We start from the raw sequence: 26,227 nt of genomic DNA, 5'->3' as shown, positions 1-26,227 counted from the left end.
CGCCCTACAATAAACGGCCCCCTTCGTCCGTAAGGGTGATAAACGGTCTCCTTCGCGCGTAACAATATATATATATATATATATATATATATATATATATATATATATTGTAGTGACAAATACCGGCGCCAGCAGAGGACGAAGAAGAAGACGTTTCTTGTTGTTGGTGCTCGCTCTCGCTCCGCTTGGCCGTTGCCTGTTTCTGGTCTTCATAAAAACGCCAAGCGCATCTAACCTTGAACGCGTCTTATCAATTGGTGGAGCGTGCTGGTTCCCTCTTCATCCTGGAACTCCGTACCCGGACTCTACCCCCCGCCTCGGCAATGCCTGACGACGCGCCACAGCAAGGTGCTCCCGCACCACCGGTGGTCGCCTGCTCCGGCGTACCACGACAGCGAGACCCTGTCATTTTCAACGGCACCGACGAGCACGACGTCGAGGACTGGCTCACTTCATATGAGCGGGTAAGCGCCCACAATAAATGGAATGACGGCGACAAGCTCAGCTACGTCAACTTCTACCTGGCGGGCGTAGCAGAGCTGTGGTTCCACAACCACGAAGCTGATATTGCCAACTGGTCCGCCTTTAAAGCGAGCTTCGCGGAAGTCATCGGCCGACCCGCTGTTCGCAAGCTCCGCGCAGAACAGCGCTTACGCGGTCGCGCCCAACAATCCGGCGAGAACTTCACGTCCTACATCGAGGATATTGTGGACATCTGCCGTCGCATCAACCCTGCGATGTCCGAAGCCGATAAAATAAGACACATCATGAAGGGGATCGAGGACGACGCATTCCACATGCTCATAGCCAAAAATCCCCAAACTGTCACGGACGTGGTTCAGTACTGTCAGAGCTACGACGAGTTGCGGAAACAGCGCATTGCTACACGCCTCCCGAGCTCTGACACAGCCAACATGTCAGCGTTAACTGTAGGCTCCGTTTCTGCTGACACCACAATGCTCATGCGGCAGATACAGCAGTTTGTCCGAGAAGAAGTGGCGCGACAATTGTCGCTTGTTCCCTGCGTCCCGGACTCTGCGCAGGCGCTTGCTCCGACGCTACGACAGGCCATAGAGGAGCAAATTTCTGAGGCTCTCCCAACCACCTACCAGCATCCGCCTGTTTCCGCTCCACTCACCTATGCTGAGGTCGCACGCCGCCAGTCACCAGCAATGCCACTCCGCACGGATCCTGTTCGACCAGCAAATACCTTCTACGCTGCGTGTGCGCCTGTCCACCCGAACCCGCCTCCTTTTCGCCGTCCCGCACCGCCGTCCACTAATCCTTGGCGCACCCAGGACAACAGGCCTATTTGCTATTTCTGTTGTCTACCTGGCCATGTCACACGTTTCTGTCGTCGTCGTGACATCCGTACTAGCGCGGGCGAAGTAAATCAAGGCTACTTTCCTTCTGAGCCACCACACCCGATCTCCTCCCACTCAACGATGAACAGCTGCTCACCGAATCGACGTGACTACGGCCCACGTCGGTCGCCCTCACCACGTCGCCGTTCACTTTCCCCAATGGTTCGTCGCCCCCCACCAGTCCAAGCGGAAAACTAGCCCTCGCAGTTCCGGAGGCAAGAACTGCGCTCGTGTCGACAACTTCAAGGCCTCGATTTCTACCTGCGAACGAAATCACCGTGAATATCGAAGGTGTTTCTGTGCAAGCACTTGTCGATACTGGAGCCGCTGTGTCTATTCTTAGTGGAGAACTGTGCCGCAAGCTCAAAAAAATTACGATTCCGCTTTCCGACGTCTCCCTGCGTACCGCAACCGCGCACCACATTCACCCTTCATTGGCATGCACAGCTCGCCTTGTCATTCAGGACGTTTTGTACGTAGTCGAATTCGTCGTTTTTTCACCGTGTTCACACGACGTTATTTTGGGTTGGGACTTTCTTGCTGCTAACCATGCCGTTGTTGACTGTGCGCGTGCCGAACTTGAGTTGTCGCCGACGTGTGACGCCGCATCTGACAAGCCGCCTTCTCGAGTGGTCGTCGCCGCGGACACTGATATACCTCCTTTGTCTTGTGTTCTTGTGCCACTTTCTTGCGACTATGCTCCCTCTTCCACCGCTCTGTTTGCGCCCTCCGAAGCCTTCACCTCTCGCAAAGACTTCCTCCTTCCTTTTGCAGTTCTCACAGTCGAAAACTCTTGCAGCGCCATTTATGTCACGAATCGGTCCTCTTCCCCAGCCACCTTATTCCGTGGTGAATGTATCGGTCGGCTTGACGATGTTGATTCCGCCTACTCCACTCAACTGCCTGACGACGCGATGAGTCTTCACGTCGACAGCATTACTCCTGTTACCACCGCCGATTCGTCCTCCTTAGAAGCCTTCCTCCCGTCAATTGATTCCGAACTTCCACCTGCCCAGCGTACCCAACTCTTGGAACTGCTCGATCGCTTTCGGCTGTCGTTCGATCATGAGCAATCTTCCTTGGGCCGCACATCCTGCATCGTTCACCACATTGACACCGGCACTCATGCACCCCTACGCCAGCGTCCATACCGAGTTTCTCACGCTGAACGTCGTGTCATTGATGAACAGGTCAACGACATGCTTCATCGTGGCGTAATACAACCCTCGAACAGCCCTTGGGCCTCCCCAGTTGTGCTGGTAAAGAAAAAGGACGGTAGCATTCGATTTTGCGTTGATTATAGGCGCCTTAACAAAATCACACGAAAAGATGTTTATCCGCTGCCCCGAATCGACGACGCTCTCGACTGCTTACAAGGAGCAGAGTTCTTTTCCTCTTTGGACCTTCGATCTGGGTATTGGCAGGTCCCTATGAATGACACTGACCGTCCGAAGACAGCGTTTGTAACCCCAGACGGGTTATACGAGTTTAACGTGATGCCATTCGGCCTTTGTAATGCGCCTGCCACCTTCGAACGCCTCATGGATAACATTCTTAGAGGCCTCAAATGGCACACATGTCTGTGCTACCTGGACGACGTCGTAGTCTTTTCCAAGGACTTTGACTCCCATCTAAAGCGTCTCGCAAGCGTCCTGACTTGCCTTTCCGACGCTGGACTGCAGCTTAACCTGAAGAAGTGCCACTTTGCCGCCCGCCAGCTTACCATCTTAGGTCATGTTGTCAGCAAGGACGGTGTCCTTCCCGACCCTGCAAAGCTTCGCGCCGTCGCCGAGTTCCCCAGGCCGTCTACGCTGAAGGAGCTCCGTAGCTTTATAGGCCTGTGTTCGTACTTTCGCCGATTCGTGCGTAATTTTGCGTCCATAATCGCCCCCTTAACGCAGCTGCTTGCCAACAGCCAAGGCATCTCGGCATGGTCTACAGCTTGCGAAGACGCGTTTGCCACCTTACGCCATCTTTTGATATCCCCACCTATTCTACGCCACTTTGACCCAGACGCTCCAACAGAAATCCACACAGACGCTAGTGGAGTCGGCCTGGGCGCTATTCTAGCCCAGCGTAAGTCTGGCTTCGAAGAGTACGTCGTCTCTTACGCCAGCCGCACTCTCACCAAAGCGGAAATGAACTATTCGGTCACGGAAAAAGAATGTCTTGCTATCGTTTGGGCAATCACCAAATTTAGACCTTACGTATATGGCCGTCCATTTGATGTCGTGACTGATCACCACGCCCTGTGCTGGCTGTCGTCATTAAAGGACCCATCTAGTCGCTTAGCTCGTTGGGCGCTTCGTCTCCAGGACTATGACATCCGTGTTGTCTACCGGTCAGGCCGTAAGCATTCGGATGCCGACGCTCATTCGCGCTCACCACTGCCTGATGAGTCTGGTGCTGCGTCTGTCTCAAGCTATGATTCTTCCTCTCTTACATTGGCCGACATGCCATCCGAGCAACGCCGGGATCCTTGGATTGCATCTCTTCTAGAGTATTTATCTCAGCCATCACCCCGCACCACCGACCGCTCGCTTCGGCGCACTGCTCGCCACTTTGCCATCCGCGAAGGGCTCCTGTACCGCCGCAACTACCTCTCTGATGGCCGTAAATGGTTGCTAGTGATTCCTCGCCATCTACGTTCTGACATCTGTGCCTCTTTTCATGCGGATCCTCAATGCGCCCATGCCAGTGTCCTAAAGACGTATGCACGCCTACGGCTTCGATACTACTGGCGCGGAATGTACCGCTTCGTTCGGCAGTACGTCCGCTCGTGCTCCAAGTGTCAACGCCGCAAGAGCCCACCTAACCAGATAACAGGGCCGCTTCAACCATTGCCTTGTCCCTCCCGGCCTTTCGACCGTATCGGCATTGACTTGTACGGCCCTCTACCGTACACCCCAGATGGCAACCGCTGGGTTATCGTCGCCGTGGACCACCTCACGCGCTACGCCGAAACTTCAGCGCTTCCGGCGGCCACAGCACGTGAAGTCGGCTCGTTCATCCTTCGCAACCTTGTTCTTCGACATGGTGCGCCTCGCGAGCTACTGAGTGACCGTGGTCGTTCATTCCTCTCCGAGGCTGTAGAAGCCCTGCTCCGCGAATGCAACATTGTCCATAGAACTACGAGCGCCTGTCATCCGCAAACCAATGGTATGACTGAACGCTTCAATCGCACTCTCGGCGACATGCTCGCTATGTACGTTTCCGCTGACCACACTAACTGGGACCGCATCCTTCCCTTTGTTACGTATGCCTACAACAGCGCCACTCAGTCGACCACAAGATTCTCTCCTTTCTTTCTTCTTGATGGTCGCGAACCTTCCTCGTTTATGGACACGATTCTTTTGTATCGCCCCGACGCTTCAGAATCTACGACTCTATCCGAAGCTGCCACCTATGCCGAAGAATGTCGTCAGATCGCACGTTCTCTTACCGCGCAAAACCAGGCCAGCCAGCAACATAGTCGAGACGCCGGCTTGTCCTTTCCATCATATTCACCTGGATCGCTGGTATGGCTCCGCGTTCCCTCGTCTACTCCCGGCCTTTCCACAAAGTTCATCTCAAAGTATGACGGCCCTTACCGGGTTCTACGACAGACGTCCCCGGTCAACTACGTCATTGAGCCCGTTCAACCATCTACGGACCAACGGCGTCGCGGACGCGAAACTGTTCATGTCGACCGACTGAAGCCGCACTACGACCCACCAGTGCTGCCTGTTCCATAGGTCGCCAGGATGGCTCCTTTTTCGCCGGGGCGTGATTGTAGTGACAAATACCGGCGCCAGCAGAGGACGAAGAAGAAGACGTTTCTTGTTGTTGGTGCTCGCTCTCGCTCCGCTTGGCCGTTGCCTGTTTCTGGTCTTCATAAAAACGCCAAGCGCATCTAACCTTGAACGCGTCTTATCAATATATATATATATATATATATAAATACCACGTGACCGGCTTGCCGCAGTTCATACACAAACACTTTTTTCCATTTTTGACACTCCTAATTTTAACGCATTGGAAGTACCATATGAAAGGTACCCATATGAAACCTATCGTAACTAACTGAGCCCTAAAATACACGAGGGCTGCGTATTATCCGCTAAAGTTACTGCTAGTATTCAGTGTATACTACTGACTGCCTGACAGTTCTGATTGTATTCTCGGGGTACGAAGGATGTTTTAGCCGATGCTCAGCAGGTCAACTGCCCTGTTGTATGTGCAGGATACTGCACGATATCGAAATAATCAATTGCAACACGCTGTGATATTCTATGCGCTTGCGAATGTACTACATTGTTTGATGAAGTCTTCTTTCTCTCGTCTTTTTTTTTCATACGCAACCACTACAATGACCTCCCACATGCGATAAATGATGTTTTTCCGCCTGAGCGCTACAGCGCAAATCTGATGGGAAAAGGTCACGTTGTTCATTGCTTCTCTGCGTGTTCGGATGTGTCATAACAAAGCAAAAATCGATCAAAAAAAGAAACTACAAATTTGGCAGATCCCATTATGTTTATGAATGGAGGACAAACAGTTTGACGTTTTTCAAGTCGTATGGTAACCGTTGCACATGCGAGAATACCACAATTTACCGTGACAAGATAATGAGCTCCCACAGTAATATTTTATTTTTTAATATATAGCCACGGGAACACGATGATGCGACGTGAATCCCCGGGATGTTTACACAAATAAATTGTAGAAGGAATAAACTGTCATGCACCTGGTAACAGCTGCACAAAGCTACTTTCTGGTGGACAGCATATTTTGGATCATAATTCACTATGAAGGTTGTGGAAGATCGATCCCACAATATCATTTAGAATGATTTTCCTGCTAAAGGAGCATTTAGCAAAAAACTTACAAAAACGAAAACATGATTACTGAAGCCACGCAAAGTGAGGCGCAGAAAGACTGGCCGGGCTAGGCAGTTTTCTAGAAAGTGTGCAAGGAAAACATCGAAGACGCTAATAGATTTTTCAGAAGATTTGGCATGACAATACATTAAAAAATTAAACAATTATCAGCTTTAGAAACTTAGTTCCCCTGAATTTAGCCCGACCTTACGACATCTCTTCTATTTGTCTGCCAATACGCTTAATCCGACTGATTCAGCTGAATTCTTTTTGTAGCTTGTGGCGTGACGAGCTGCGAAGTCTGCATCCGAAATCTTGGCAGTGGTTAACTTACTGTCAATCTGCACTTCTTCGAAACATGTTTTCATGCTCACTTAGAAATTCATTAACACAGCGCTCCTTGTGCCCAACGTAAGCGCAGCCACGAAATAAGGTGCCTCCTTCTATTTCAGGGACTCGGCTTTTATTTCCTTTGAAGGCACAGCCACTATTGCGCGCAGAACTCGTCCCTGGTATGCATTTTTCAAAGAATTCTCAGCAAACCAATTTACAGATTAGCTTCTGTAGAAAACCTTCTGCCCAAACGGAGACTGAGCAGATTTGTGATCAGCTCCATCTTTCTATTATTTTTTAGCACTATCGTGATTATTTTTACACAATACCCTAATAGGTGTAAGCAGTACCTTGTAGTGCTGCTTGCATCAAAACTTAGATTTCCGGTACGCGAGTGATAGCTGGATTGTTAATAAACATCCGGAAGCAAGTTTCCGTGATGGAGCGAGGAAATTGAGTTATCCCAAGTTTCTTCTTATGGGCAGCACAATAAAAACATTGTAATAACATGGAATATCTCACAGGAAGAGAGACCTGGCAATTACAGCGTTGCCGCAATATGGCCGGCGTACCTTTTACTCTATATAAATGGACAAAACAGCAGCTAACAGTGCAATAGCAATATCTTACACATCTTAGCAGCTCTATTCCCATCTAATTTTCCCATTCGGTTTATATTGGAAGGATTTCTGGGATTACCGGCAAGAATGGGCACCATCCGTGACCTGACCCGCTTCGACGCCCAGCTGTTCGGTGTCAACCCGAAGCAGGCGCACCTCATGGACCCCCAAGTTCGCCTCCTGCTGGAGACCTCGTACGAGGCCATCGTGGACGCAGGCTATGATCCCGCGACACTGCGGGGTCGCAATGTGGGAGTCTTCATAGGCTGTACCGCGTCTGAATCCGACGAAGCATTCAGCGTGAACGCGGACAGAATAGACGGCTACGGGCTGGCCGGCAGCAACCGAGCGATGTTCGCCAACCGCATTACCTACGCATTTGATTTCAATGGTACGTGTCATATTTCACTTTTCGCAATCATTACTATTGCCTTTTTGATCGCTGTTTTAACCCTAATCCGGTGCACAATGCTCTCGCAAACAAGCTAAAGCGGCAGCTTGCTCGTGGCAACAGAGAACAGGAACTTCATCGCCTTGTAACTCGTCTGTGGTCACCAATGCAACCTATCGAGATTATGGGGCTTACGTGCCACAACTATGATCTGATTATAAGGCACGCCGTAGTGGGGGACTCCGGAATAATTTTGACCACCTGGGGTTATTTAACGTGCACCTAAATTTAAGTACATGCATGTTTTCGCATTTTGCCCCCACCGGAATGCGGCCGCCGTGGCAGGGATTCGATCCCCCGACCTCGTGCTTAGCAGCCGCGAGGGCCTGCCTTCACTGTACATTGATTTTCGTGTTTTGCGCGGCAACTTTGAAACACGAAAAGAAATAACCTGGTAAAAGGTAGCAAGCAGGACAATGTTGAATAAGTTGTTGAATGTACGTTGCTGGACAGTGCCGCTGCACCACCCAGTTTCTGCAAATTCACGCGCGTACATTGTTTATGCGTACATTGTTTTTGTTTTTGCATTGACAGCTCTTATACCTTCAAGGAGCTGTTCATATTATCGCACGGCGGAAGGGCATGCTTGCATCAAATTTCTGCGATTGCCGCCAGTAAGTTCAACTACCATGGTACTTGTCTTGCACGGCACACGTTCACCCAATAGATCATTTCTGCCTCGCCGTAGTGGCCAGTGTGGTTCTTTACCACCAGTACAACGTGACATCTGGTGGAGGTGTTTATTGTGTACCGCTAAACCCCTCCAAGCCTTAAAGCCCAGCAAAGCACAGGCCGTGAAGAAAAGGCTAACGAAAGCACGGACAATTGAGCCAGTTGCAGGTTGTAAGGATTGTTGCCGCATTTCGTATTTCTACCTGAGAAGACCAGGAAAGTCAAGGTTAAGTCTATGGCGCCAATGACAGCCCTTTTGTCACCTATCCTGTTGCAAACAACCTTGGGAGACACTGACTATCTCCTGATTACCGACTGAGAACCAACAAACCTGGTTGGACAGTTACGAAAGGGTCAGGGCATTCAACACCGGGAACTGCTACAAGATACAAGATATCTATTTCTCTTGCGATTATACTGATCGGACGTCACTATATAATCGAGAGTCGACCCGAACTCCATTGGAACTGTCTCGCAGCAGCTTTCTACAGGCCTTTCCGAGCCGAAGTCCGAAGACGTCGATGGGCCGAAGAGCCGAAAGAGCTGAAGTCCTGATAAGACGTCGAACGCAGCTACTTAATGAAAAAGACGCTATCTTCGTTGAGGAGATGACCCGCCTGTTTCTTCATGCTCACCCCGCCATGCAAGAAGAGAGGAAAGTTTGTTACCTGAGGAGGGTTATAAAGCAAGACTTCTTCGCCGGAATAACTGGCATTCTACCGAAGACCGTCATGTAATTTTTCTAGGAAGCCATGACCATCTTGAAGACGCTAGTAAAGCGCACCGGGCAATATGATCGCTAAATAATTGCGCCGAAGCACGAGGTCCAAGAACTTAGCACCGGCGGGCCACGAGAGACCGCCTGGACAGTCCTACGGGAAAAAGCACAACAGATGTTTCCAAGGTCACACCCCTGGATGTGCCGAGTTTTGAAATCGCACGCAAAAATATCGCGCAGTCTCTTGGAGCCCCAAAACTGCAGCCTGAATCACCACAGCCTCACTAGAGAGCAATGAACTACACCGCTGTCGCCCACCCTCACTTGCCTCATCTGCGCCTGCGTCAGGTGCCGGTAACGCCGCTCTAACGTCGTGCGACATCGACGCCAGTGCAAGCACGTACACCTATCGGCAAGCGCGACTTGTAAAAGAGGACAGAGGTGTGTCGTGCTCTATACCACGGCTGCTTTTCCATCACTGCAGAGAAGCTAGTCATGGCTACCGTGGTTGCCCATACCGCGAGATTGGACTACGAGGGTTCACCGGCAACGCATCGCGTCCTCAGCAAGGCGAACGATCTCGTCATACCGCCGTCTACGTCACCGCCATTCAGTGTAGACCTCGACGACCGTCCCTTTTGCCGTCGCCAGACCGCTTCTTCTCGCCGCAGTGCCGGCAGTAGACTGGAACCTTTCAGCCCCCATCCAGAAAACTGAATAAAGCAGACGATACAAGTGTGGTTGCTATTTGCCCAATTGGCGAAGGTCCTCTGCCGCCACTGATAACGCTTTAAGATTTCAGCAGAACGATGTAACAACGACACGACCACATTAAGGCGAAGCCTCCAAGTCAAAAGAACGCCGCGTAATAGAGATAGGACGACACGACGTAACATCACTGGCACAGTGCGATTCAGCCGTGATCCAACGCCGTGACCTATCTGAAATGCAAGACAAATACCGCCGACTTCGACGTGCTTCTCTACGACCAAACAGTCCTCGCTTTAGTGAATAAAGCAGCCCACTACCTCGTCATTAGAGAACCCTTCACCGCCCATTATAAGAAAGTTTGAAAAGCACGGCAGGATGCCCCAGACAGCCGGAGGCCCCCTAATGCCACCGACTGAAATCTGCACGGCAAGAATTACCATAATTCTCAGCATCCACTTCCAAAGTCCAACACGGTGTATTCATCACCATAAACACCAAGACATTAACTTTGTCTACAGACCAAACGATAACTCGGGAGAAGCCTGAATGACCGTGTCTTGTGTGTACTTGAAGACCAAGTCAGTCTTCCGCTTCGCACCAGAATCGTGATTTCGGTCGACGCAGAAACAGCCTGAAAAATTAGCGTAGCTTGCACTAGTGGCGCAAGGCTAAAGAAACAGCGGAGCTGATCGGCACCAAGCTGGTCCTGGGCTTACGGGTTATACTTCTCCGAGATTTACTGATTATTGATCGATTATCGATTACTTTTTGATTGGCCATCAATTGGCTATCGCAAGGCACTGGCTACGTATTTGGGCTAGGCTAAGCACAGTGTTGTACGGAACGGCGTTCCTGGAACTAGTTCCTTTTGGGGGGAACGGAGGAACGCCACCGTTCCATTAAGGGTCGGTGGAACTGTAATGTTAACTCGTTACTGTTACGAAGGAATGGCAGAGGGAACGGCGATCCTTCTGTAAACGTTCCATGACATTGAACAGACGCACGCAGGTACGCAGCACATCATGCAGGGCGGATGGGCGACCGCGTGAGGCGCAAAGAACGAACGCTTGCCTGTCACATGAATATGGTGCATTTTCTTTCGTGAGTTCTCCATTATATTTTTTTGTCACTAGACTTCAAAATTCTCACGTGACGCTCCCTGCTGTAGTTTCTTTCCTCCATAATGGCCTGTCGCACACTAACATTGAGATATAACTCCTGCTGAGTTCAAACAAGAGTCTTTACTAAATTGCGAATATCTATTCTGGAGATTTCTTTTTGCACTGATACTGCAATATTGAATAAGCATTCATTAAACACTTATGTATTGTTCCTGTCGATGCGGTTTCTTGTGCAAGAAATTTATTTATGTCCTCCTGAGACCCCTTATACAATGCATTGCACATTGCCTTCAACTTTTTTTCGAAATTCACTCGGAAGTGGTTACGCAAAATATTCACTCTGGGTATGGAGTACGGTGCATGTGTAACTGTAGAGGAGTGGTTTAATCATATTCTTGTTATCTGCTTTCGAGAAATTTCACAATAAATTGGTCTAGACCTCTGTGTTGTCTCAGACGGCCGAAAGCAACCTCGAGGCGTGTTGTGAATGAAGTCACCGAGATTGCGTGAAAATACCGGACGCGGCAGCAACATGGCAATGTATTACACGTAGATCCATGTTCATCTAAGTGCTTAAACAATGAAATGCAGTTTTTACTACAGCTAATATGAGGAGATAATGGAGATAGTCATTTATTTCACTTACATGGAGACGGAGCTTTTGACATCTATCCTTGGTATTCAAATATTAAAAATTGTTTTTCAAGTCAAAGACAGAACAGTATTCAATAAAAACCACCTTGAAGAGCGATGATGTTCCGTTGTTGTGTTCGCGTCTCAGGAAGATACTGGTGCATGTGAGTAACTTTCTATTTGCTGATCTGAAGCGCAGTATCTTGACCATGCATTTGAAGCCCAAAGTGGAAGTTGCCATACGTGTTGCACTTGTAATAGACAAGCACTAAAGTTGCAGTTAGACCTGTCTGAAATATGTCCGCTGCTCCCTGAAAAAATTCGTCTATAGGACTGTTTCTTGGATTATTTTTATCTCCAGATAATCTGCCGCCGGCGATGTTCAAATTCGTATATTATATGTAGTTCGATGTGAATTTTAAACTGCTCACTTTATTTCGCCTCAGGATTATGCGACACTATATTCTAATTTAAAGAAATCAGGAACGTTAATGTAACGACACGTTCCAATTTTCGAAGTGTAACTGGAACGCGTTCCTTTCGCATTAAAGGAACTTGTAACGGGAACTCGTTCCAAGTATGGGAAGGAACGAGGAACGCGCTTTCGTTCCTGTTTTAGAGGAAGGTGTACAACACTGGCTAAGCACTACCAAGTCATCCCAACATTTTGCGGGATTGATTGATTATTGATAGATTATTGATTAGCTATTGATTGGCTATCTATTGGCTATCGCAAGGTAAAGCGAGGCGCAGCTGCGCGCAGTGACGTCCTCACTTGCGCGGCGGCGGAGGAGCTAGGCGAAGCGAAGCGCAGCTGTGCGTAGTGACGACATCGCTAGGCGAGTTTTTGCGAACGCTGCGCGGGGAAACGAAAAGCTTAAACAGCTCCACTGATAAAATGCAAGGCATCGTCGAGAGCAACCTACAGCAGCTGGTCTACGGTGAAGTCGGTGTTGCAAAAGAAACTTCAGTTTTCTGAAGACTCAGGTAATGGTGACAAACTTGAGCCAGGAATATATAGACTTAAACAAGGGCGTCGAACAGGCACTCATAGAAGAAATTGTGGAAGCCAGCAATACGTTTGTCCACACGCATTCCACCGCTTCGACATTATTACGTTGCCGAAGTCACATATACAGGTTTATAACAATATATACGAGCGGCAACAGTACATATAAGCACCATGGCTGGCGAGACCGATTCTACATCTACACGTCAAATCGTCCTCTGCAGACTGGCGCCACTTTTGCTTGCGCCGTAACATAACCCCCGCCTTCAAAGGCGCCATCACGGCGCTAACTATAAGGGAGGTGAACCCACGGCAAGTTAACGTTTCAGCTGGGACACATGCACAACGTCAGTGGGGGCACGCGAGTCCAGCGGAGTGATCTTCCAGTTCACGTCGCCAAGTGACGCAATGTCGCCGCAAGTGGACACTCATCATGGATATGTGCGCTCCACTGTGAATCAGTGCTGGGATACGGACGCCATCGACTACAACGTCCGTCAAGTTTTGTTTGGTCGGCAAAGTGATCAGAGGGTTTTGCGGTCGAGTCGTCAATACAGCGTCACCTTCGGTAGTTGCATCGCTTAATTTTCCGGAGGCCGTCGTCGGGGCTGCATCGTGGACGTTGCGCGATGAGCCTGCGGTGATAGGGACGATATAGGAAAGACTCGCTTCCCAGGCGGCGCTGCAAAAGCGCCGCTAAACAGCGCCCCCAACGGCCAGTTCATTAGTTTCGAGTAGGGGAAAGGTTGCCGTATGCTACTGGCGTATGCAAGGCGTGCAAGACTTTCAGGCGAGCAAGAATTATTCAGGCCTGGCACTCTTCGAAAAGGGAAGAAGCTGTTGAATGCCCAGTACGTTTTCGACGTTTACGACGTATTTCGGCGCGCTGCCACTCGCAAGTTTACCAAATGTCACACGACCTTGAAATAAAGGAAAGTTCTATGAGGCATGTTCGAGCGATTAGCGACAATAAATGGACGAAGAGATTCCTCTTAAGAAACCCAATATGATGTGCAATAAGCGACGAAACCGAGTCATGAAAGGGCCACCGACGGCTGGAGGCTGCGGCCGTTGGTGGCCCGAATTCGGGCCGCAGTGGGTCTGTGCCGTTTCTGCAGCACAGTCAATCGCCCAAGGACGTTTGGAGCATGCACGGCAGTTACGCGTAATTTTCAAGATTTGTTTCCATAGAATTCTTGAAATTGTGTATGTGCATGGTGGCAGTTCGCAAATTCGTATGCCAGCAGCCGTGGTTTTGCAATCTGCCCCGTGTTGGCTGAGCCCTCCGAAACTAAACATTGGGTTGGTATTCGCTGACCATGACGAAGCCCTTTGTTACCCTTTCCTGGTTAGCCTCATTAATTCGTTCGGGGCGCTCGGCAGGTGAATGAGGCGCTTTGTTTAGCTTACATTTATATGTTCTAAATACCCTACATGTATACGTAGTAGACAGAGTTTCTCTTGCGTACTTCACGAGTCGAACAGGACGTATCCAGCGTTCCCGTCGCTCTGCTGCGTACTGCTTTCCGGGGAGCCGATTCAACCACACGTTAGGATAATGACGCTCATGTTCATGGCAATTTACCAAACAACATTAACAGCGGCTACCGTGCTTTGGGACCGCGCGCTGCTCAGTTTAATCACCAGGTCCCCCTGCTTTCCACGCGGTTTGTCGACACAGAGAGGGCTCGCTTTCCATGTCCGACGATGCAGGCGGTAGCGCAGAAGATCGTGCGTACGTTTCAATCACTTTTGGAGTCTGAAAACTACTCAAAGAATTCAATACAACGCACAAAGCGTACGAGACCTCTGTAACTCAAGGGACGCCGTCCATCTTAAGCTACCCAGTTACTATTGTTGCACTTCACTAGGCTAATAGATAATAGGCTAATCAGATAAGGCATACCATACCATACCATAGAACACTTGTCTCTGTGCTCTCTGAATTTTTGGGGAAATCTTCGCCTTTCGAGGTGCCTCGCCTCCCCGTCTTGCGGCCATGGACGCGGAGCACTCCAGAGGCCCCCCTGGCCAGCAGTCATCACGGCCGTCAACCGCAAGGAAGCGAGTTGGCTCCCCCAGCGACACCGAAGACACCGAGCTGTACTCTATGTCGGAAGACGACTCCTCCGACGACAGCTTCATACCCGTCCGGAGCAAGAGGGCGAAGAGAAAGATCGTCAACACATCGCCGTCAACTCCTGCGAGTACAACGACTATGAAGTCAAGGCCTGCGCGCTGGCCACACGTCATCATCTTTATGCCGGAGGAACCCTCAAGCAACCTACGCCTACTGAACAGGCAAGCCCTATCCATTTTTCTGGAATGTGCGGTGCCAGATCAAATTAAGGACATCAGAATAAATCCACGGAAGAATATACTCGCCATAGACGTGTACAACGTGAGTGCGCTTGGAAAACTTCAAGCAATCACGGAGCTAGGCGGCATCAAAATGCGCCCCTTTATCCCGACCGACGATACATCCATAGCCGGTGTAATTTATGACATCGACATTGCCATTCCCAATGATGACTTACCTAGCCTCATCAAGCCGGCAAACGAGGGCACTATCATTACGCAAGTGCGCCGCCTTGGGAATACGCGCTGCGTAAAAGTAATTTTCAAGGGGGATTGTACACCATCCCACGTTAAAGTCGGACATTTCCGTCATCCGGTTCGACCATTCATCCAGAAGCCGCTTCAATGTCATCAGTGTTTCCGGCTAGGACACGTCAAGGGCGTGTGTCCCAACCCGCTACTGTGTCCCCGTTGTGCTGAACCTCACGCAGAAGAGACCTGCGGTGCCACGGTTCTGAAGTGCGCCAACTGTAATGGCCCTCACGCTGCCTCTTCGAAAGACTGCCCCCGCATCAAGACGGAGCGCGCAGTTCTCAAGCAAATGTCCAGAGACAATTCGACACACAGGGAGGCAGCCGAAGTAGTCCGGCGTCGGCGTCGACGTCGGCACCGTCGTACGTCTTCAAAGAAGGCGCATGCTCGAAGTGATAGTGCCCACTCCACTGCGGCACCACTTAGTCGCGCCGCGAAAAGGCCCACCACTTCCACGAAGGAAGCGGATAAGACTCTTTCTTTAGAGGAATGGCCTACGCTACCGAGCCGCTCCCTTGCCAAGGAACCTCAGAAGGTCGTCGTCCAACCGGAGCCTTCTCCAGTCATGGATGATGCACCTAAAACAGATCGTCAAGTCATTTCGGTTCTGCGTTCCCTCATGGACGCCATCCGAGCACTTTTAGTCGACATGGGGACAACATCTGCTCGAAGCGCACTTAAAGTGCTGGACGCCTTAAGCCCAGTGCTTGAATCCCTCAACTAGAAAGATGGCTACCCATACCCCATCCTTCCGAAAAGAAGTCAAGGCAGCGTCCGTCATCCAGTGGAACGCCAGAGGACTAAAATCACGCCTTTCAGATTTTCGTCAGTTTGTGTACACCAATGCGTTTCCACTCATCGTCATTTGTGAGCCCAACCTGTCGAAACCAATGAGACTGTCAGGGTACGAATTTATTAGGTCTTCAACAAATGGTGCATCCAGCAAAATCATCGTTTTTGTTCGTCGTGAACTTACCTATGTTTTGCAACCAATTCCGCCTCACGACGACAATCAATATATATGCATCACAGTTAAAAAGAACAAACTATTGTTTACTCTCATAGGCGTGTATATATCGCCTTCAAGCAATTTTGAAACGAAAAGATTAGCAGATATCTTGAGTGTGTGTCCTGCCCCATGGGTCATCATAGGAGATTTCAATGCACACCATCCGGCATGGGGAAGTACAAGAACCAATGCAAAAGGACGAAGATTAGCAAGCATCGCCTACAACTATAACCTTACTCTCCTGAACGATGGTAGCCCCACCTTTCTTCGAGGCGTCACATACGGCAGCTGCCTCGACCTTGCTTTCGTCTCCAACTCTCTCGCCAAATGTGTGAAGTGGTTTCCAGACATTGAGACGCATGGGAGTGATCATATTCCCACTTATCTTAACATCAAAGGCTTGTCGTCTAGATCTGGTTCACGGAAGACCATTCGGACCATTCAATGGGCCACCTTCAAATCTGATATGGAAGATGCTTGCCGCGAGGGCCTACCATCCGGATTAGAGCAAACAATTAAAAGTACGATGCAAAACGCCACCCGCATGATGACTATCTCTTCCAAGCGAAACGACTTCGACATAGAATTAGAGCGCCTACGAGCACTTCGTCGCCGGGCGGAACGTCGATATCGGCGTACGAAATCAATCCATGACCTTAGGGCGGCCAGGAGGATGCAAAAGAAGATCCAACGTCGCATGGATAGATTAGCATCGGAACGTTGGGCAACGTTTTGCCAGACACTAGACCCCCGCAAGCCACTGTCTCACATTTGGAAAACGGTGCAAGGTCTGCGTTGCCTTCCGGAACAGCGTTTTCCATTCAAGGCGCTCGCGCTCTTCCAAGGGCGGCAAGACATCGATGTCGCAGAGGACTTTTGTGCTATGATCGCCGACCAAGCGACTCGTCCAGATCCTCCAGCCCGAGGTGACGTCCCCCATTCCCGGGATTGCCGCATGGACCTTCCATTTACAATGGAGGAGCTCGAGGCGGCACTAGCGCTCTGCAGGCGCTCTTCATCTCCGGGTCCAGATGGTATATCATACCGAGCCTTGTGCTATCTTGGAGAATCTGCACGGAGAGAATTGTTGAGCCTTTACAACTCCTCATGGCAGGAGGGAAACGTTCCTGACGAATGGAAAGTAAGCCGCCTGGTGCCACTCTTGAAGCAGGGCAAATCCCAACTCGAGCTCACCTCTTACCGCCCAATAGCGCTGGCCAGCTGTGTAGGCAAGGTAATGGAACGGATGCTCCTTGGCCGCCTAGAATGGTACCTTGAACACTACAAGATTTATCCGAATTCCATGGCTGGTTTCCGACGTGACCGCTCTTCCATCGACAATGTAGTTGATCTCGTTTCGTATGTTCAGCACGAAAGGTCCCGTAAGCGATTATCTGCAGCTTTATTCTTAGATGTGAAAGGCGCATACGATAACGTATTACATGAGTCCATTCTCGATGCTCTTGCGACGGTTGGCCTAGGTGGTCGAGTATTCTTGTGGATTGCAAGTTACCTATCTGCAAGATCATTCTTTGTGTTAACTGACGATGGCCCGACTACGCGACGCTATACGAGCAGAGGCGTTCCTCAAGGCGGTGCTCTCAGCCCGACGCTATTCAACCTCGCTCTTCTTGGACTTGCTGAATACTTACCAACTACCATCAAGATTTCAATATACGCAGACGACATCTGTGTCTGGACTTCGGCAGTCACACGTCCTCAGATACGTGCGCGGCTTCAAAGAGCAGCAACTTTGACAGCGAGCTACTTGTGTAAACAAGGTCTCAGCATATCACCAGAAAAATGCGCACTAGTGGCATTTACTCGCAAACCAATGACGCCTTATGTCATCTCAATCAGTGGGCAGACCATTTCCTATGTCAGAACCCACAGGTTTCTTGGCGTAATCATTGACCGAGACCTCTGTTGGAGCCCACACGTGGCCTACATGAAACGGCGCCTGACAGCAACTTCCCAGTTGTTTAAATACTTGACAGGAAAGACATGGGGGATGTCAGTAGAGGCAATGCTGAAACTCTACAGAGCTCTCTTTTTCGGGTTTTTAAGATATAGTCTACCTGTACTGAACAACACTTGCAAGACAAATATTCGTGTTCTGCAGGCAGAACAAGCTCAAGCACTCAGAGTTTGCCTTGGTTTACCCAGATGCACGTCAACAGAGGCAACTATTGCGATTTCTCGGGACCATCCGATGCAAACTCACATTACGGTGGAAGCCCTGAGAACGCACATCAGACATTTTGCACGTGCCCCCTATCACCACCTTGCAACACTACCTTCGGACCGGCGCCAAGCATCGTTCTCTAAAACTATCATCAAGTACAACGACAAACTTCCCTCGGGCTTCACCGCTGCATCTAAACCATCGATACCCCCTTGGTGTCTTATTAGCCCCACAGTACATCTCAGTGTACCAGGAATCAAGAAGAAATCTGAGCTGTCGTCACCTGTGCTGAAACAACTTTCTCTGCTTCTTCTACACGAGAGGTATGCGGACAGTGTACATATTTATACTGATGGTTCCACAAACCTCCAGTGTTCGTCCGGTGCTGTGGTTGTCCCAGCAAGAGCTATTACCATTAGCTTCAGGACTGACCACCCAACGGCATCGACATCTGCGGAACTAGCTGCTCTTCGTGCGGCACTTCGTTTCGTCAATCGGGAATCACCTCGACAATGGTCAATCTTCAGTGACTCAAAGGCAGCCCTACAATCTGTGCTATCAGCTCTGCGTCGCGGGCCATACGAACAGCTCGTATTCGATATTAGATACTTACTCCATACATCACAGGAGAAAGGACACCACGTGACGTTTCAGTGGCTTCCAAGTCACTGCGGCGTCATAGGGAATGAAAACGCCGATAATGCCGCTCGGGCAGCTCTTGACGACACACAGGAAGAGGCCATACCGCTCTCACGGTCCGACGCAGCCAGCAGACTTCGAGTGCTTGCACAGGAGATCACGCTCTCTCTATGGTGCACACCAAGCAGCCAGACCAACCGGAGCAATCGTCACTACCACCTGCCCTCTTTGATGCATCTATGTATGCCAACTGGACTCCGCCGAAAAGAGGCCACTATGCTTTATCGCTTATGGCTAGGGGTGGCATTCACGAAATCTTATTCATTCCTCATTGGAATGGCCGACAACCCTTTTTGCAATGCCTGTCTTTGCGAGGAGACGCTAGAACATATTCTATGCGACTGTCCTGAATATAATGTTCCGAGACAGTCCCTGGCGTCCGTTCTAGCACACCTGGACAATCGACCACTGTCAATTGAAACCATTCTCGCGTGTCGTCGACAGAAGACATCGCAGCTGAAAGCAACGAAGGGACTGCTTAGGTTTTTAAAGGAAACGGGCTTGGACAAGCGGCTATGACAGTGATGTCACGCATCACGCAAGAGTGACGGACTCTGACTGACGATGTGTGTGCTGTGTACGTTATGTGCTCTCTCTCTCTCTCTCTCCTCCCCATCTTTCATTCCCCCTCACCCCGCTCCCATGTGTAGGGTAGCAAACCGGTTGTCCTGAACTGGTTAACCTCCCTGCCTTTCCTTCTCCACTCTTTCCTTCCTTCCTTCCTTCCTTCACTAGGCTGCGCCACAGCACTTTCAAAACTGCAGCGTGTAAGCCCCATCATCGACAAGCTGGTGGCGAACGGGACTGGTGATGTCAGAATGACGACGAGCACGTGCATCATCAAAGGGCACGTGTGTCATTGTTTAGCTGTTGCGGTTAAAATGGAGGCGGGTAACGACGGTGGCTCTGTTCAGGGCGATAATAACTGGTGAATGGAGGTTGAAAGGGGAGGAGATGGTACGGTTGTTACAATGGCGAGCAACGTGATACACACGCCGGCAGGAAAACAGATTGTCCGATCGTCTGCGCTTCGCCAGTCGACTGGATTTCGGTAGCGTGCAGGATACAGGTGACCAGTCGATGGACAAGGAGCATGAGACAGCTGTGAAGCGGCAAAGGTACATACAGAATGAACTACAAGATTAGCGAGCTATTTGCGGACTATTGCCTGCACAAATGGTGCTGTAGGCAAGTTGTTCTGCGCGGTGGGTCGGAAAAAAAGGGCTGCCGGAGTCGGGGCTTCCAGTTCTCGCCGCACTATCCGCGTCAGGTCATCTGATGATGATTGTCGCTGCGATATCCACAAGATGATGTCGCAGCTGTGTTCGGGAGACGTGCGAACGGCATTGCAGTGTGGCGGCTCTTGGCCGGCTCAAAGCGTTGACACTCTTTTATTGTGTCCTGTACCGTTTCACAATTTTTCCACGCGTGCAGGCTGAAAGCATCGTCAGCGATGTCCTTAAGTGCATTCCCAACCTTGTCTGACTCAAGGCATATCGCTGTCGGCCTTACGTCACACAGCCAGCACATCCTGGATGTAAGAGACATGATTCTGGGGTCGTTTGGACGCGGGTCGCAAGTTCATTCTTAGCGGCGTTCTTCCTACAGGTGGGACGGTCGAACAAGTTTCTCAGCCTCTGTATGCACGTGTCCAAGTCGTTAAGCTCTTCCTCGTGGTTGCATCGAATACAGTCCATGGCGGACGCTGTCTTTTTTTCTATTTTATCGTCTTCTCCGTGGGTCCGTGCTCACGCGTGCCATGCAGTTGGCTTGTTTTTCTCTACCTCTTCGAAGAAGGGTAAATATTCAATATCATCCGCACCCCGCAAAGGCGCGTAGTTCGAGTCTGTTAGAGCGAAGAAAGTTCAATCGGGTACAGAAGTTGGACGGGTCGGCGTATTACAGAGCCGTTTGGAAGCTTCACCGAACAAGTTCTGATATTTTCATCACGTCCTTGATGTACTTCTTTGATTCGTCCCGTCTTCCATAGTTGTAGTGGTGCATTTTGTTCGTAAAGAAGCACAAGATCACCAGCTTTCAGATTGTTCGAAGCTTGAACATTGTCATAGTGCGCTGAGCGCATGCTAAGAAGATTTTCCCTCCTCCATCTTCTCCAAAAGTGCTCCAGTAACTGCTTGCGATGAAGTCACTTTCTTGTGACCGTAGATCTTGGCCCTCGATGCATTTATTTTTGCAGCTTTTCATGAAACGAAATACTCATGCTGTTATTCGTAATACTCTTGCGAGGCTTGAGTAACGTTCAAGGTCCAAAATAAGCAACAACGTTCTCACATGTAAAACTTGTACGACGACTTTTGCTTCACCTAAGTCTATGTCATTACTATGTAAATCTGCCTCCAGGGTATGAATGGGCCGCGCATCTTCCATTTCTGTCAACCATGGTGGTCCTTTCCACCACACTGCGTTCGTCTTGAGAAACTGCAGCTGAACTCCACGTGTAAGGTAATCCGCAGGATTATCAGTCCCAGGACAATGTCGCCAATGGCTCTTGTCGGAACAGCCTTCAATTTCAGCCACCCTATTCTAGACGAATGGCTTCCATTTCTTCAGAGACCCTTTTATCCAATGCAGTGTGACCTTGAAACCGTCCAAATAAATGTTTCTAACGTGCACTTCTCAAGGGCAGTCTTCAGAAATTTCGCTAGCCTTGCTCTGAGCAAAGCGCCAAGAAGCTCCAGTCCCAACGTGGGATAGTCGTAGAAGTAAGGTGCTGCAGATTTGAGAACCAATTTTGCCACTCTAAAGCAAGGCCCGAAGGCAAATCTGCATCCCAATCTACCTGTCTCTGCCACAACTCCTGAAAAAATATCTTGGCTTGAATGCTGAAGGGTGCAACCATTCCAAGCGGATCAAATATCCTTGACACTGCATTGCAGAACATCTCTCTTACAGGGCTTTTGATCTTTTCCCAAGAAGCATAACGCTGATTTTGCGGCTGCTGTTATCTTGTCTGTTAGAGGATCCCACAAGAGTCCCAATATCTTGACAGCTCCCGAGGGTGCGCTATCTCTTTCAGCCATGGCAATAATATCTCTCAGCAGTTTAGAATTTGATGACCATTTTCTTAGTCGCATTCCAGCGTCTTCCATTATAGAATTTGCGTCTCTGTATACCTTTTGAGCTGAATCCTCACTATCTGCTCCTATAAGAAGGTCATCAACGTAGAACGAAGCAGCACGTAACTTGGCCGTTTCTTCTGTTTTATTCTTTACTCCCGTCAGGTGGTGTTGGAGTGTGGCGTTGAGTAGGAATGGGTTTGCTACTGTTCCAAAAGGCACCCTTGTCATGCGCCATTCCTCTATATTTCTCTTATAACGTATATCCTGGAACCATAGGAATCTCAACGCATCTCTGTCTTCCATATTTACGCGAATCTGGAAATTGAAGCTGCTGCTGCACCGTCCTTCTGATTCTTCTGATATTGATATCGTTCTCCTTTCGTCAGTTTTTCGTTTTCATGCACCGACGCCTTGAATTGCTCCCAAAAAGCAGGCCAGTGACAAAGCGGTCGGTCGAATGTCTGCAACTGTACAAGTGGAAGCTTGATTTGTTTGCGCGGGGCGTGATCATCGAGGGCATTTGATGAACATGAAGCTGCGGAAGGGGCAGTCGTAGAACACTGATTTTGACGGAGTAGCCAATCCCGAGCCTTCAGCTCGGGATAAGTCAAAACAGTTTCAAATTCTGTCGCGAACTCGTCCTCAGGGATACCTTCTTCTAGATCGGCGTTAAGCTTGTCCAAGTCCTCATTATTTGCGTGTAGTCGTTCGATCAAAGATGAAATCTTTGCACTGTCAGCGCTTTCAATCACGGCTTTCGCTTCATTGATGAGACGCTTATTCATCTCTCGTCGCACCGTTCACTTTTCTTTGAGGACCTCGAGGCCGTTCATCTTGTGTTTCAACAATGTGTGACCTCGCTCACCTTTCAGATGAATGCTGAGTAGGTGTCTTATAACGGCGAAGGGTATAGGCGGATAGTCCAGTCAGGTCGTACCGACTGGCTTTCGGAGGAGGTTTACGTTGTCCTGACGACAGGCTGTCTTCGCTTTCAAAGTTCCCGATGAGCACTCCAGGCGTGTAGAGTCCCAGCGAGCACTACCGGCGGGTTTCGGCACCCGAATATAGAATAAACAAATGGTCACGGCCTATGGTGAAACGCAACGGTATTTACATTATTTACAGTAATTGGATGGAATGCAGTCCATGGCGGACGCTGTCTTTTTTTCTACTTTGTCGTCTTCTCCGTGCTCCCGCGTGCCGTGCAGTTGGCTTATTCTTTTTCTCTAGCTCTTCGAAGAAGGGTAAATATTCAATACTACCGACGCTTTGTCAAAAATTTTTCTAAAATCGCTGAACCCCTCAACCAACTTACGAAGGAAGGCATCCCGTTTGTTTGGGGTCAGGATCACGGCCTCGCATTCGATACCCTCCGAAACCTTCTCCAGGCCCCACCTGTACTTGGTCGCTTTGACGAGAACGCTGACACGGAGTTGTACACAGACGCCAGGAACGTCGGCATTGGAGCTGTCTTTGTTCAGTGGCAAAATGACGTAGAGCGTGTGATTGCCTATGCGAGCCGAACGTTATCCGCTGCCGAGAAAAACTACTCTGCCATAGAAAAAGAATGCTTAGCCGTTGTCTGGACCATAACAAAGTTTCGGCCATACATGTACGGTCACCCATTCAGAGTAGTCAGCGACCACCATTCGCTTTGCTGGCTCACAAATCTCAAGGATCCCTCAGGTCGCCTGGCGCGATGGAGCCTTCGACTGCAAGAATTTGACGTCACCATCGTTCACAAGTCAGGACGCAAACACAACGACGCTGACTGTCTCTCACGTGCACCAGCCGGAAGTGCCCCCGCTGACCTTGAAGAGGATGGCACTTTCTGCCGTATCAGTAACAGACATGGCTCAACAACAGCGCGGCGACTTGGAGCTCAGCCCTCTCATTGACCACCTGGAAGGGCGGAAACATTAGCTCATATGATATGCACGGTTTGTTATGTGATACATTCATACATTCAGATCTGAAAGAAATCTAAATGAAATATGTCCTAATTTATATGTCACCTAGTTAAGAGACTGAAAAATCGACAGTGCTACATTAGTGGGTGATTCCAAAATGTCCACAACGTTTTGCAGGTCCGAGCATCACGGTGGACACAGCGTGCTCATCGACACTGTCGGCCCTTAATCATGCCGTGTTGGCTATGCGTTCTGGGCAGTGCGAGGCAGCCATTGTAGGTGGAAGTACTGTTTGCCTCAAACCTGCTATGTCACTAAGCTACCTGCGTCTAGGTATGCTGTCAGCGGACGGAAAGTGCAAGTCATTCGACGCACAAGGTAAGTCGAACGCAGCAACTAAGAGCGGCAGTGGTACGATTCCGTCCTGTTCCCCTGGCCAATATAGATAACTTCCTAAGACCTGTCGTCCCAATAATGGGAACACACACGGAAACACTTTTCTTTATCTATTTATTGAGAAACGCACACGTCACGCCGTTGAAGTTCGTTCTGGTGCCGCTGACGGAAAGAGTCGGTATCCACAAAACGATCATACGCTAGAGTTGTTCGTAACTAAAAAATATAGCTTATCCTGATGCAAGACATACTTTTACCTGAGCGACCTGCCAACTGTAAAGAGAAATTACTAACTAAAACTGTAAATTCGGACCCTGTTTTCTTTTAATATGAAGTTCATTGCAAATGTAACCCTCATTCGTAATTCCACAATTCAAATAAAAAGAAAGATAGGGCCAACCAAGTGTCGACGTTAAAGTCAAGGTCGACGTTTACAGTGGTTCAAATCATTCCATAAATAAATGTCCACCACATTTCTCTGTCATTTCTTTTTTTTCGTGTTGATTATTCGCTTATTTTTTATTGTATTCTTCTCGAATTTCACGCTTAACTATGTTCATCTTGTCTTCTTTAGTGCCAACATTTGGTTGGCCCATTGCGCAGATAGCGTGCTCTATGGCGGTGCAATGTGTTTTATTGTTTACAATATTGGCGCCCCTATTAAGCCCCTACCATTACTTTTTACCTATTCTGCGGCAATTCTCGCTTCTTGTTGCACCACCGTAGCCGCCTTCCAGACACCACTGCCAACAGGAGCCCTGTTTAGTCATAGCGAACTAGCACATTTCCCAAAAGTGTACCGCACAGCGGCTTGCGTCGAGTTTTTATTTACGGTGGTGCACGCTCTAGAGGGGTATAGTGCAATGTGGAGTCTGTTCGATTATATTTGCGCTAACCATGCTCGTACCTGTTTGTTTACCTACTCTACGAGTAATTCTCGCTTTTGGTCTCATTGAGACTTACATTTTGGCCCCTCTTGTGTCTCCCTACAATGCTCCGAAGGTGCCGAAAGGGCCGTTTGTTTTTCGTAATTTTTTATCTCGATGTATTTGCAAGATACCCAGATACCATATACCTCCAGCCCGTTTAAAGTCAGCGAATACCTTGTTTTCGAGAACAGTTGTTTCGCATGTGTTGTTCTTCACTGCATTCCTCACTCCCTGATGGTTCTCTTGATCTCTCTCGAAGTGTCTAAGAGTAAGTTTGACGTATCCGTTACTTCTTTTCCAGTGTACACGCGCATACGCTACTGTATTTCCGGTTGATATGTTAGATATGTGGATGAAAAGTAGCCTGTAGGGTCCCCTCAAGCTCAAGTTTTTTGTGTATGTGAAATGGAGTGCAGTTGAAATCGACTACATCGAACTTTGTTGACGTCAAGTTTTCCTTAATATCCAACAATTTCTGAACACCGTAACCATAAGATAAGAATGTATAGCAAAAAGTACGGTTGCATTGATGAAAATTAGCACCTATTCTCGACATATCAACATGAAGCAGCGCGGAACTGTCCCAAAAACTGTATTTCCGCCAAAGCAGCAGGGCGCTCTGCCGACATCCTTTCAGAAAAAAACTGGGCAGCTTGCACTAGTGGTGCAAGGCTGGTGTAAACAGCGGAGCTGGCAATCGACCTAGCTTCTTCCAGCTTTCACTAGGCTTGGCTAAGTTTTGCTAGGAAATGCTAAGTGGTGCGATGCACGGTATCCCCAATCGGCTCGCCGCCCGCGCGCAGAATCTCGCTTGGGCGCGCGACGCGCTTCAAGATGAGCGGTTTCTTATTCGAGCGTTCGGATCTTCTTTGGTCGTCCCATGTCAAGGCTACATGTCACGGCCGCTGGATGAAAGCG

The 26,227-nt window shown here is 49.3% G+C and overlaps 1 protein-coding gene across 1 annotated transcript in view; it reads left to right on the top strand.

Annotated features, from left to right (window-relative positions):
- Positions 1-26,227, top strand: part of LOC119445413 (fatty acid synthase) — a 244,931-nt gene that overhangs the window by 11,243 nt on the left and 207,461 nt on the right. The window contains exons 3-4 of the mRNA XM_037709704.2: positions 7,241-7,567; positions 24,162-24,362. Coding sequence (XP_037565632.1) covers positions 7,241-7,567; positions 24,162-24,362 — 528 coding nt within the window. The remainder of the gene's footprint in view (positions 1-7,240; positions 7,568-24,161; positions 24,363-26,227) is intronic.

The sequence above is a fragment of the Dermacentor silvarum genome, chromosome 3 (genome assembly GCF_013339745.2).
Source record: "Dermacentor silvarum isolate Dsil-2018 chromosome 3, BIME_Dsil_1.4, whole genome shotgun sequence".
NCBI lineage: Eukaryota > Metazoa > Arthropoda > Arachnida > Ixodida > Ixodidae > Dermacentor > Dermacentor silvarum.
The sequence above is the reverse complement of the archived record's forward strand: the minus strand, read 5'-3'. Positions and strand labels throughout refer to the sequence as shown.